Source organism: Aulonocara sp. 'chitande type north' Nkhata Bay, linkage group LG3 (genome assembly GCF_057382095.1).
Source record: "Aulonocara sp. 'chitande type north' Nkhata Bay isolate Kocher_YH1m ecotype deep benthic linkage group LG3, A_spYH_male_GT1.1, whole genome shotgun sequence".
Classification (NCBI taxonomy): Eukaryota; Metazoa; Chordata; class Actinopteri; order Cichliformes; family Cichlidae; genus Aulonocara; species Aulonocara sp. 'chitande type north' Nkhata Bay.
Window position 1 is genome coordinate 35,797,273 of NC_141346.1, and position 13,750 is coordinate 35,811,022.

At 39.4% G+C, this 13,750-nt stretch overlaps 2 protein-coding genes across 2 annotated transcripts in view; both read right to left on the minus strand.

Annotated features, from left to right (window-relative positions):
* On the minus strand, nucleotides 1-8,702 carry LOC147335385 (uncharacterized). The gene is made up of 10 exons (XM_086278710.1): nucleotides 8,588-8,702; nucleotides 8,301-8,336; nucleotides 7,664-7,966; nucleotides 7,256-7,525; nucleotides 5,247-5,489; nucleotides 4,946-5,054; nucleotides 4,667-4,758; nucleotides 4,429-4,491; nucleotides 2,893-2,962; nucleotides 1-2,755 (listed from the first exon to the last, which is right to left on the minus strand). The coding sequence occupies exons 1-10, from the start codon at nucleotides 8,700-8,702 to the stop codon at nucleotides 2,749-2,751; spliced, it is 1,308 nt and encodes a 435-aa protein (XP_086134836.1). The 3' UTR covers nucleotides 1-2,748.
* Nucleotides 8,703-9,518: 816 nt separating this feature from the next.
* Nucleotides 9,519-13,750, minus strand: part of LOC147335386 (basement membrane-specific heparan sulfate proteoglycan core protein-like) — a 62,054-nt gene continuing 57,822 nt past the window's right edge. The window contains exons 27-28 of the mRNA XM_086286058.1: nucleotides 11,356-11,418; nucleotides 9,519-10,936 (exon numbers count right to left, since the gene is read on the minus strand). Of these exons, the coding sequence (XP_086142184.1) occupies nucleotides 10,929-10,936; nucleotides 11,356-11,418 (71 nt within the window). The 3' untranslated portion in view covers nucleotides 9,519-10,928. The remainder of the gene's footprint in view (nucleotides 10,937-11,355; nucleotides 11,419-13,750) is intronic.

Here is a 13,750-nt window from a genome sequence, read left to right on the forward strand (position 1 = left end):
AGCATATTTTTCAACTGATATGTTGCTATTCACATTGTACTCATACAAAGATTAAAGGAGTGCTCTTGCTTGCACTCACAGAAGCACCTAATTATTAAGGTCAACAAACCACCAAGCAGAAAGTAACTAAAGGAAAACCACAGGAAACCATCAGAAAGTTTAAAAATGCAATCTTTTAAGAAAGCCGCTGGGAACTAAATAAAATAAGAGGAGAAAACACACAGAACAAAACACACAGAGAAGAATGAACAATGTATAAAACTTAAATAAGAAACTCCACAAATATTACATATATACAAAACCAAGACACCACTAATGCAAACAAAAAGACAGACAGGAACTGAATATGGAAATACCAAAAGACAAACAAATGACAAATCTCAAAGACAGGATTTAAAATTCCATACATTTAAAACAAAAACTTATATTCCCAGTTGATGCCTTGACTGCTAAATCCTGCATAATAGGCTGGTCAGAAGCCATGGCTCAACAGTGAGGTGAGAGCCCTACTAAGAGCACGTGATCAGGCCTTCAAATCAGGCCTTCAAATCAGGCCTTCAAATCTACAAAGAGTCAGTCACTGCTTAAAGGCATAGAAGAAGCCAAGCGCAAAATACAAACACCGTATCGAGGAACACTTTAACACAAAGAACTCCAGAAACATGTGGCAGGGGATCAATAATAATAATAATAATGGATTGGATTTATATAGCGCTTTTCAAGGCACCCAAAGCGCTTTACAATGCCACTATTCATTCACTCTCACATTCATACACTGGTGGAGGCAAGCTACAGTTGTAGCCACAGCTGCCCTGGGGCAGACTGACAGAAGCCAGGCTGCTATATCGCGCCATCGGCCCCTCTGGCCAACACCAGGATCAAGACACTCACAGGCTACAAAGACAGTTACACACAAACCAACTCCACGGACATCACCTTACCTGACACCCTAAAACATTTCTTTGCCCACTTTGACCAAGAAAACAGGGACACCATCACTCATCCTGCCGTTACAGAGAGGGACGATGCTCCCATCCAGCTGGAGCAGCATCAGGTCAGAGCCACACTGCACAGACTCAATGAGAGGAAAGCAGCTGGTCCTGACGGTGTAGCTGGTAGAGTGCTTAAAGCATGTGCAGACCAACTAGCAGAGGTTTTCACCACCATCTTCAACCTCTCACTGCTACAGTCTGTAGTACCATCCTGCCTTAAGTCAGCCACCATCGTTCCAGTGCCCAAGAAGAACACAGTGAGCTGCTTGAATGACTATCCTCTAGTTGCTTTAACACAGAATTGCCTATTTTTTTGAACAGCTCATCATATCACACATTAAAGCTGCCGTCCCTGCAGAACACGATCCATACCAGTTTGCATACAGGGCAAACAGGTCGACAGAGGAAGTTTCTCGGAGTCCACATCTCGGCCGACCTTACCTGGTCCACAAACATCTCCCACCAGATAGGGAAAGCACAACAAAGGCTGTACTTCCTCAGGAAACTACATCAGGCCCAATTACCCCAAAGACTGCTAGTAAACTTCTACTGCTCCACCATTGAGAGCCTTCTGACTTACTGCTGCCCACTTTGGTTCAACTGCTGCACCGCGGAGAACAAAAGGAAACTGCAGTGGATGATGAGGGCAGCAGAAGGGGGCAATCGGCACTTCACTAAACCCCCTCAGAGACATCTATACTGGCAGACTTCAGCAGAAAGCCAGCATCATCCTCAAAGAGCCCTCGCACCCTGGACACTCACTTTTTTCCCCCCTTCCGTCTGGTAAACGTCACAGGTCCATCAGGTCAAAGACAAACAGACTCAACAGAGGTTTTTACCCACAGGATGTCAAACATGCCCTTTCTTCTTATTATCATTAAATTTTCTGCACACTGTTTTTTACACAGATAATGTACTGAAAGTGTAGTTATTTTAAATTGCAGAAAACATTTAAAATCATGGTAATGACTTCTTTAATAACCACCACAATAGCTATCAAGCCAAAAACGACACATGAAATGAAATGTAAAGTCTCCTGTAGCAGTCATATCACCATTCACCATTCCTGAGTTACTATTTATTGCATCATGTGCTGAAAGGGAACATGTACAGTATATACACACAGATACTCACGTGTGCATGTGTACATATATACATATACACATACGTGCACAAATAACATAAAGAACCAAGATAAACTAAGACAGAACAGACCCATAGCCGGTTTCAAAGGGACCCAAAAGCCTGTGAAAATAGCTAGGTCTTCAAGATTGATTAAACAATTTCCAAACAGGAGGGGGACTTTACAAAAGAGGGGAGACTCAGAGAAAGACCTCTCACCTTTAGATTTTAAGTGGAAGTGTGGACAAGACTGAAGGACAAGCAGAATTCAAGTGGAAAAGTGCAAAAGTATAAAAAAAAATGAAAGAAGCAGCTTTAACATCAATCCAGACAACTGTAAGGGCTACAGATGCAAAATATGTTCAATTACAGAGAAAATCTTCCTGGACCCTCTCCCAGCTGTCACAGGGAAAAAGGTGGGATACACCCTGAACATTTTGGCTAACACAGTCAGATGACTTTGGACATTCACAAACACAGTTAACCTAACATGCATGTCTTTGGACTGTAGGAGGAAGCAGAGTACTCTGAGAGAACCCACACAGGCACAAATAAAATGGAAGCTGCACACAGAAAGGTCCAACTAGGTCGATTCAAACTCAGGAAATTCTTGCTGTAAAGCTGAAGCTTCTTTCTATGAACTTGGATGAAAATATATATACAGATGATGTATATTGTACATAGATGAAACACACACACACACACACACACACACACACACACACACACACACACACACACACACACAGACAACAGACTTAATATGTGCCTATATTACCAAGAGCTGTTTTCCTGTAGTCTGACTTCAGAATAGATAGCGCCATCCGCTGCTGCCTGTGATGGTCTACCTGTAAATGGAGACACCAGTTAAGGTCCAGATTATGTGTGTTAGATGTTACATAAGATGTTTAAAGTCTGGCCATTTAATAGCAAATTGTGGAGCCTACAAACAGAAACAGTCAGTCTTGAGAGTTAGGAGTGTGCCAGCTAACAAAGCCGATACAGGCGTGGTTTCAAGAGCCAAAACAAAGCTCTGTTTCTTCTGCCACAAACCTGGCCACCTGGTTGCTCACTGTTTGAAAGCAAACTCAAAGCAAAATCGATCTGTTTTCAAAAGAGTGAACTGTGGTTCACAAACCGACAAAGTTGCCAGTCCTAGGCAACAGTTGGAGCATAATTGCTCAGTGGTGTCATTTGGTCACTGTCAGAGATCAACTAATTGTAATCTGCCACCTGATGACGGTCTCTCGGGTCCAGATGACCTACAGTGTGATAGATTGTGTGTGACACAACCATTTCAACCTGCACCTCTGGCTAACCAGCATGCCTTTTGCCATGACCTAGCGAAGAAGCGTCAGAGAAGTGTTGCTGTAAGGCCTTCTAGCTGCCTGATGGGTTCTCCATATGTGATGGCTCAAAAAACATTTGGCTGTCATTTGGGACACTGTGTTGAGGGACTTGAGCCAACCCCGTGCAGTGTTTTCAACCCATCAAAAAGGTCTTGGCAGATTCGGCAGGGTATGCCTAACCGTTATTATGGTGGATGGTAGGTGATATGTTTAAAAGCTGGGTAGGACGTTCTATGACAAACCACTGGTTTGTATTTATGGGAGGGGGTGTTACGGCCCTAGCTGGGCCTCCTGATACTGCCCTTGTGTGGGCGTGGTGTTTTTCTCCGCCTCCTCCTCTTTTGCTCCACCCCCCGTCTCTCTCTTGCTCTTCTCTCTCCCCAGGACACAGCTGCTGCTCATTGGACTCATTTACCACCTGGGCCCAGTCAGCAATCACCTCTCGGAGGTCATATAAGCTGGGGATGAGCTGTGAACAGGGTGGGGTGTTCTCTGGTGTCTCTGCGTTGTGTGTGGTTAACCTGCTCAAAGTGTGGAGTTGTGGAAACAGCATAGCTGCTTTGCGTGAGTAGTGTGGGCTTGTGAGCCTTGGCAGCAGCAAAGCCAGCTGCTGTTAGTGACAGGGTGAGCTTGTGGGCCCCTGGAAGTACCTCCTCGTGGTGTGGAGTTTTTGTTTGGTTATTGTGTTCTTTGTTGTTGCAACCCTTTTTCTCTTTTTCCAAGTGTTATTGGTAAAACGGCGTTGCCGGCTCTTTATGTTAAGATGATCTATAATAAAGACTATTTTATTTACTGAAAACACTGGTCTGTTTTCCTTTCATTCTGTTCTGGACTCATTTGTTACTGGTCCCCTCACTCACATGCCTAGACCCTTTCGGGGGGAACGTAACAATAAATTACAAAAACAATCAATCAAGTTTAACTAACATGAACAGAAAATTGAATTGAATGCTAGTTTAAAATACCTGCATTGTTCTGGGTTTCACCTTTGTTTTTGTGCATTACCAGGGCATACAGCAGATTATCATCTAAAAGATGACAGAAAACAGACAGTTTAATGATATTTCAGAAACTGAAATGCTGCAAAAGTGGAATCTAATTTTAAAAATATGTCCGTACATTTAAAAAAGGTACATCATAAAGGTTTTTTGTCAGTAACTTTTAAAAACTTTTGAAGATTTGGGTTAGTTAATCAAAACTGACCATGGACTTCAGAGTAGAGCGCTTCAAGCTGACATGCATTCTGGCTAACCTCAGAAACTGCAGAATCAACATGGGTTTGTTTGCACTGTGTTCTGTAAAATAATTGAAAGAAAATAATGTTAAGAATATTGAAAAAAAAAGTGAATAGAAATAATTGATAACTAATAAACATGTATGCTCTTTAAGATGATTACTCAATAATTTTTATAAGGAAAATATATTATTTTGCATTAGAAACTGAAGGCAGAATCAGATTTTAATCAATTGAAAAGGCCTCACCCTTTGACTTTCAGATAAATCACGAGTAGGATAGCAATCAGTAAAATCCCACAAACAAATCCAATAATCATCTGCGCAGTAAATGAAGACTTTAAAGGCCTGGATACCGCTACAATAAAAAACAAATACATTTTATTTTTAAGTTTTATGTTCAGTTGTTTTCACAAAGTATGAATACTCACTACTATTAGTACATTAATGTGATTTAAAATGATCCATATTCACATAAAAACACCAAAAGTGTTGTTGCAGGGAGTATTTGCAAAAAGAAGGGCTGAAGAAGAGTTTTAAACAAACTTACCCTTTACTGACATCCAGCTCTGTGGTGACTGTTTTTCTGAATATTGACACTTGTAAAAGCCTTCATCTGATTTTGACACTGCAGGGATATTCAGCCTCCCTCTGGTGTCATTGCTGATGAGGTTATCATTTCGAAAGAAAAGCACAGAGGATTTTAAAGTTTTGTTCCTCAGTTTGCAGTGGAGCGTAACAGCTTCTCCCTCAGTAACTGGGTGGACCGGGCTCACAAGTATTATATTGCTTTCTGTAAAACAGTCAGACAATGTCATATCAGAATACGTACTAGAGGACGGCCCTGGTTACAAAAGACTTGTAGAAAATTCAGAGCATTGTCTGACAGATGTTAAAAGACCTCAGTTGCCTCACAAAATAGAGAGAGCTCTGGTCCATCCTGTAGAGTGGAGTTGTGCTTTTAACCCAGTCCAGTTTATTGTCAGTGTGTACTCCGAGGTATTTATTGTTCTCCACACTGTCTACACTGTCGACCCCCTGCATAAAACAGGGTTTACTGGTTTCCTGGTCCTCCTAAAGTCCACAGTCACTTCCTTGGTTTTTGTCACATTGAGCTGCAGATTATTCTGCTCCCACCATGAGACAAAGAGTGAACCACAGCCTGATACTCTGTCTCATCATCCCCACCGATGAATTCACCCTTCACAGAGTTATCAGAAATCATCTGAAGATGGCAGGTCTCAGTGCAGTGGCTGAAGTCTGTGGTGTAAAGGTACCAGGACACAAGAGAAGCATCCATCTGCATTACTGTCAGCTTATCACCCAGGAGGGCTGGCCTGATGGTATTGAATGCACTGTAAAAGTCAAAAAGTGTGACCCTCACAGTGCTTGCTGGCTGGTCCAGATCGGCATAAACACAATTGAGAAGTTAGATGATGACATCTGCTGATGTCCGAAGTGGAGCTACTAAGATAAGTGAAGAGGTTCCTAATGTGGCCTGACTATAGATCGGAGCTGGTCGATGATGGAGGCACAGCCCTTGATGAGGCAGGGACTCGCCCCATCTGTCCAGTAGACTTCCCCAAGTGGAGTCTTACTATTTGTCTCTGAACCTGGTTGTGAGTGAAAGTGAAAGGTGGGGGAGAGGTGTCTGTTCTTTCATACTAGATTATGGTGCAGTGAGGAGACGGGAGAGAGTTGCATGGCTGTGGGTTGCAGGCTGACTACAGCTAAGTGAGTAGAAGGGTGAGCATTAACTACAGTGTCGAATCTGTTGACGATTTGACACTGCTGAATGTAACTGACAAGACAGAGGAAGTAAATTGAACATCACGTCACATGAAAAGAGGGACTGTCAGAGCAGAACAGGAAGTGGCTAACAGAGACCATAACAATGTACTAATATTGCAAAGAAATTAAAAAAAAACAACACTTAAACACAAGAAACCAAATACTACAGAAAACTTAAAATACTGTGTTGGAGACACAGGACCATGACAGGAACAGGAGACTACTAAAATAAAACAGGAAGTGACTAAACAAAGAAGCACCTAAGACAGGAATCAAAAGAGCTTGGAAAGGTTTTGGGTTAACCTCGGCCGATTGACAGGGACAGAGATTTAATAACAGATTTAATACAGGGAGGCAAGGAGAATTGAAACCAATGAAATTTGCAAAAGTCTAAAGACAAAACTGAGCAGATATCCATAAAGAACCAAACCTGAAATAAATAAAATTCAAAACTCAAAGACTCAGAACAATTAAACATAAAAGGTAAATACAAAAATTCAAAACTCAGGCAGAAAGATTGGGGCCTGTGGTAATGTTTTCACATTAATGACAAATTGAATAAAAAAATAATAAGATAAAAGTGAGGAATGAGTATGTTGCATTTTTATATTTACAGAAACATAACTCTAACACTTTCAAAAATATAATCTTATTGACTGAAAGGATGCTTACTGTGACACAATGTGGGCAGAACCTGCAGAGTCATACAGGAAAACAAACAAACAAACAAAAAAGAAAAAAAGAAAAAAAGGATGTAAAAATACTTACTTTGCACCGTGTTGTTGACAGCATTGCTGAAGCCACCCAGTTTAGACTCACACCAGTACACGGCTGGTTTGGTTGTAGCATTTTTGATCGTGCAGGTGGATCCACTCATTGTTCCCCAGACAGAACAGTTTGCAAGGTAGCCTGCTTCACTCAGCCTCATCACTCTCCACTCAGAAGGTTTCCCCTCACAGCGCAGTGAGACAGACTCTTCAGAGAAGTGCTGCACTCTGTCAGGAGTCACTTTGACAGTTGCAGTTGCTGAACTAGAATCTTAGAAACATGTAATGTGGGATCAAAACAGCCACTGAGATATTATGAAATTAGGAATCTAAGTGTTTCTTGAAGTAACTGTATTAACAGAAGCTGTATTGTTATGCATCATGGCAATGATATTACATTCACACTTACCTGCAGACCAAACAAATACAGGTTTGCTGTCCGAAGTGAAATGCTCTGGCTGTTGTCTTCCAGCTCTACATGCATATCCTGCCGTCTGTTTCTGTCCATGAACAATGTAGGAATTTTGTGCAGTTCCATTTTTACCACCTGGTAGCAGCTCAAAGTAGTAGCCCTTGCTTGAATTTTTGAAAAAAGCCTGATACCAGTAGAACCTCCATTCTGCAGAGTGATTTCTAACACTGCAGTGTAGAGTCACTGATGCCCCAGGACTCAGCCATGATGAAGACACACTGAGATTAGGTTTGGGTTTATCTTTCAGAAGGAACACATGCATGTCCACGTAAGTAAAGCAAACAATACTCAGCAGTTCTTCAAGATATTTTTGTCATTTTCTTACACAATCTTTAGTAACTATGTTAGTTTTGTGTTCCTTGTCCGTAATACATTGTCAAAGAAACTGCTCAAGTAGCAAAGATGAGTAATCACAGCACGCATAAGTAGTGTTTGTGTTAAAGAAATAAGATTTTGCAGAATTACTGCCTAAACTGGCAGTAATTCTGCAAATAAAATATGGTTGATGGTATTTATGTGATATATATCTATCTGAAGTGATGCAACAGAAACAAAAGAAAAAGCATTCAATCACCTTCAGTTTGTCCGCAAGACAGAAGTGTGTTCAGCACTGAAATAGAAGTTAATACTTATAAAACTTAAAATTAACCTTGCATTTAAAACTTCCTGGTGGTTTACTGATGACAGTATTGTGTGTAATTAACAATGTCACTACTAAGTTAAGTTAGACCTGTGCCAGCTACCCTGCATTAACTAAAAGGTGATCAAAGTGAAGTGGATAAAAATACCATACTGTCTGCGCTCTTAAAGAAACTAATATAAAAATAGACATTGCATAATGTAAATATTCTGTATACTTACAAACCAACCCAGATGCACAGAAGAAAGCATGTCCCATCCTGACATTCAACACTGAAAATGGTGAAAATGTCTCTGTACTTGTGAGAAATGTTTCCACTTTGATGCTCTGATGCATATGAACAAGATAAAAAGAGAAGTGTGGGTGAAAGGAAGCTATATCTCTTATCAGCGTGAGCACACTTGCTTTCTGCGGAGTCCTTTTCTCAGGCCACACCATCTCTCCTCCCTTTCCTGTTTTAAATAAAGCTCTCACAACTGCAGTTACTTCAGTTTTGAACATGTCCCCTGTCAACACAATAATGATAAATAGTAACTCATGAATAGTGACTTGACAGCTGCATGAGGGTTTACATTTTATTTCATGTGTCATTTTTGGCTTGGTAATTATTGTGGCTGTTATTAGAATAAGTCATGAGAATAACTTTAAAGGGTTAAACTAATGTTTTCTGCAATTAAACTAATGACATTTTCAGGACATTGTCTGTGTAGAGAAAACATGTTAGAGCAAAATGAATAATATACCGTATTTATGAAATACATTTCTACATAATATATGTAGGAATATGTATGAAACAGTAGTTTTGATTGCTATTTTTAGTCCCTATTTAGGATTACAAAAGATGCAATTTGTACTAAGCTGTTACTGTGATACTGCAGGGTTTAGCAGACAGGTTGCAGTCAAACACTGACTGATAGGTCTTGGAACCATTTCTACCAAAGGTTAACATAGATTCAATAAATTCTAAATGACATAATATCACCCTCTAGTGCCTATCTGCTGTAAACACAGTCCATCATTGTACTGTGCTTTGTGTTATAAGATTGACGTAGGAAATATGGGACAAAGAGCTAGAGCTGTATAGTCGAGTAGAGTGAGTGATTTATTTATGTTTTAGGTTTATATTTCGGAGATTTCTTCCTATTAAAAAGGAGTTTTTCTGGAGGGGGTGGTCTGACTTTTTTTTGTTCCTGTATTATTATTTTTGTGATTTTGATGCTTTAAAAGTAAAACTGAATTGAATTGCGTGTAAAGTTAAATATTTCATTGTTTACATTTTTTACAATTTTGATGATTACAGCTTACAGCCTAAAAAAATACATCTAACAATTACAGACATATAAACTCAAGTCAAGTGGCTTTATTGTCATGTCAACCATATACAGTGGTTCAGTACACAGTGAAACGAGACAGCATTCCTCCAAGACCTTGGTGCTACATAAAACAGTAAATCAATACAGGACTACATAAAGTGCACACAACATTGGATCAATACCAAAATGTTGTTGCCCATCGTTAATGCAGGATGCATAGCAAAGCATGTAGAAAGCAACAAAAAATGACTCAAGAAATCATGCTATATCCTGGCTTGTCCAAGTCAGAAGGCTTTAAACAAAAATCCAGACAGAGAGCAATGGAGAGGTGTGACTGCAGAAAGGAGGGCACTTTTATAACCAAGCTCACTCAGAACAGGGGTACCTCAAGCCCAGGTGTTCCAACATTATATGCAGAGATGAAAGGATAAAGCTGTTCAGTTGGTCTCAAAATTGCGAAGAAAAAAAAAAAAGTTGCTTGGTTGATTTTTGACCAACCCAGATTGCCAAAATTTTGAGATTTTGAGTCTTTGTCTGAAAATAGTATTTTCCCATTTTCAGTGAAGATCGGAAGAAAAATGGTGCATGAGCAAATTATTAGGTCCAATGTAGAGGAAAATTTTTATAGCGGAGAATTTACTCTGATTGGATTTTCTAAACACTCGTTTTTCAAAATAATAGAACCCCAGTACTAAATGTCTATTAACTTTAAGCTGTCTCTGTGATTTGCTATTCATATTGTATACATGGTCATTTAGTTGAAAGTTACAAAAGATAAATCCTTTACATTTTTACAATTATATTGTAGAGCTATATCATGATAGAACAAAAACACTGCTCAGGCCAAAATAAAAAAAGATAAAAACCCAAACTATAACTGCATACAATTTCCATGAAGAAATGCATTTATTCACACATTTAAATCCATACAGTATTATATCAGTCCTCTTTTAGGTAATGTTCAAAAACTTTCAATACATGCATTTATAGTATTTCTTTGTACCCATAGAGGAACCTATCTTATGTTACACTGCAAAAGCTAACTTTAAATCATGTTTTATTATTAAATGAATACAGATAATATGAACACTAAATGAAAACACCTTGTCTGTACCATATATTATATATATTGTATACTGTATATTATAATGATGATGACTATCACTAAAAAAACTGTACAAAATACTGAACAAGCTACAGACATTTCTGTATAAGAAGCTTGAGGTTGGTTTTACTGCTACAATTCGGTTCAATGACCTGTAAAACAGCCACAAAAAGGACATAGGGATTATCATTTAGTAACAATATTATGAGCTAAAGAGTACAAATAAATCACTAAATATAACAGTCATGTTAGCTTAATTACAGAGGGCACTTCCTAATTTAACTTCAGAATAAACTGCTTCATCAGCTGATGCATGACTCGAGTTTACTGTGACTGGAGAGAATATTATTTAAAAGGCTTAGCTGTAAACTCATAATAAAAAGTAAGTCTTTAACTCACAGGTCAATTAAGTTAGTTCTCAATTGTATCTGAGACAAATACAGAGTATGACATATTAGTGATACAAACTAAAATGTATTCAAGTAAAAAAATAAGTAAAGCAGATTTTCATGTTATTTATTCCAGTCAAATTTTAAGATCATCACTGGAGAGGATGGCAGGCTTTACTTACGCTGGTTGTTCTTGGATGCTCTTTTATTGTGACGGTTGACCTGGGCATACGTTGGACTGTCTTCTAAAAAAGAAATGAGATCTCAGGATGCATTTATGCCGCAGAAAACAATGATATACAGCTGCTGAACTTGTGGACAGCCTTAGAAGTTGACATAAATCGTATGAATTTCATAATATTCTTTACTATTATTATTATTACACAAAACTGTGTGTTTGTTTGTTTGTTTGTTTGTTTTAACCCCCCTGTGTGGCACCATTCCAGGAAGCATATTCATCAAACTCTGACTTTAAAAACAAACAATAAGTTGATTAACTCTGAAATTGGCAACTCTGTGTCTTCTGTTCCAGAACAGCTGATCAGAGTTAGTTCAGTCAAATCTGAATATGTTCACCCGATGCATGAGCAGAGAAAAAAGCAATCATCAGTGGATCCCCAATACTGCAATTCAACATGCCAATGGGTAAAAAAATAGCAGACCATTCATTTTAATACCGAGGACCAAGAAATAAGATATGACAAGAGATTGATATTCACAATATGAATGTCAATCTTTAAAAACAGAAAAGAAGACAACAGTATATTTTTTTTTTCTTAATCCTATCCTGTCTGGCAGCTTTTGCAATCAATGTCATGTCCTCAACAGCTGACCTGTCCTAAGTGGCTCAGTGCAGGGAGTGAGCACTGCTGTAAATAAGTCATTTTGGATTAATCTTGCACTACGGATCGGGAGGAGAGCACTGCACAAGAGTCGGGAATTTTGCCACGGAAGAAATCGCACTGTTTGTTCTAACACTGTAAATAAATTCACTGCCACAACCAGGAAAGTCCTGCATTTGGGTCCAGTTCCTAACTAAATGTGATAAACTGTTGTTCCAAACACATTTTGGTTTTTCAAGATCAGCTCTATAAATTTGCTATGGGCGCTTCCTTTTCAGGGTTTATCTGTTTATTTTGTCACTTTTATCCATGTTATTTCAATTATTACATTGTATATGGTACACAATATGACAATGTCTAAGACAGGACAGCCGGGCAGGGGAGGGGGACCTAATAAAAGGAACGAGTACAAATAGAATTGCACAATGTATCACCGACTGCCACACCGGTAAGAAAAATGAACATACAGCACCTGGAACACAAAAATTCAAAAAATGCACCTATACTTGGTACTAACTGAATGAATGTGGAAGCAGTCATGTTAAGTACACAAAATAGCAAACTAATTCAAGTCTAGGATTTCAGTTCTTGTTAAAACATAAACTTCTGCAAATTACCGTAATTGTCGGGCTATAAGCCGCTACTTTTTGCACAAGCTTTGAACCCTGCGGCTTTTAGTCAGGTGCGGCTTTTCTATGGATTGTCCATGATTTTTGTGGTATCGTAAGACGATTTGTTTTGTTTGTTCCGCTGTTGTACGGCACTACGTTGCCTGATCGTGGTTCAAGAGTGGTATGTTGGTCACATGTCCGTCCGCCAGGCAACGTAGTGCCGTACGAAGTAGCGCAAAAAAACAAACTTCAAAGTAGCGCTACGCGTTCAGCGGGAGGCGTGGATGATGAGCGGCGATAAACTTGCGAAAAGCAAGTTATGCCCAACTCCACCACTGGATTCTGACAGCGTGGAAAAGTGTGAAAACATCCACGATCACCAACGGATTTCGAAGGGCTGGACTGCTGCATGATGGAGAGGAGGACACCGCCACGGCCCTTCTGAGGGTGTTCGACTCTGACACTAACAACGAGGATTTGTTTGGTTTTGAAAGTGACAACGAAGGAGAGAAGCGGAGAGTGGATGACGAAGCCATCCTGAGCCTGTTCGTTTCCGACACTGGAGAAGAGGACTTTGGTGGTTTTAGTGTGCAGGAAGAAGAGAAAGATGGTGGTGAATGACTGACTTTTCTTCTTGTTAAAGCCGTGTCACTGCACCTGAGCCTAATCTATTTTTCTGGTGTGCTATAGGTTATTGTTATGTACTACATTTGTTACTCATTTATGAAGCACAGTACATGTTTCATACTTGTAATTACCGCTACTTGTACATATACCTAAAAAGTTATGCAAATATGTACCCATAACTTGTTTTTCAAAATATTAATAAAAGTGATGTGTCTCCAAACAGCCATCTCTTTCCTGACAATTCGCTTTGTGCATATTCTCTTACATATGATAAGTCAACATTGAAACACCTGCGGCTTTTAGTCAGGTGCGGCTAATGTATGTACAAAACAGGATTTTCCCCTGATTTTAGCTTGTGCGGCTAATATTCGGGTGCGCTTTGTAGTCCGGTAAATACGGTAATTCACTTGTCAATGCATCTTTATGAATGAGGAAATGAATGTGTCAGTCAGCTGGTTCAAGTCTAGAAGAAGGGGAGGAGTCAGAGAAACTCAGAG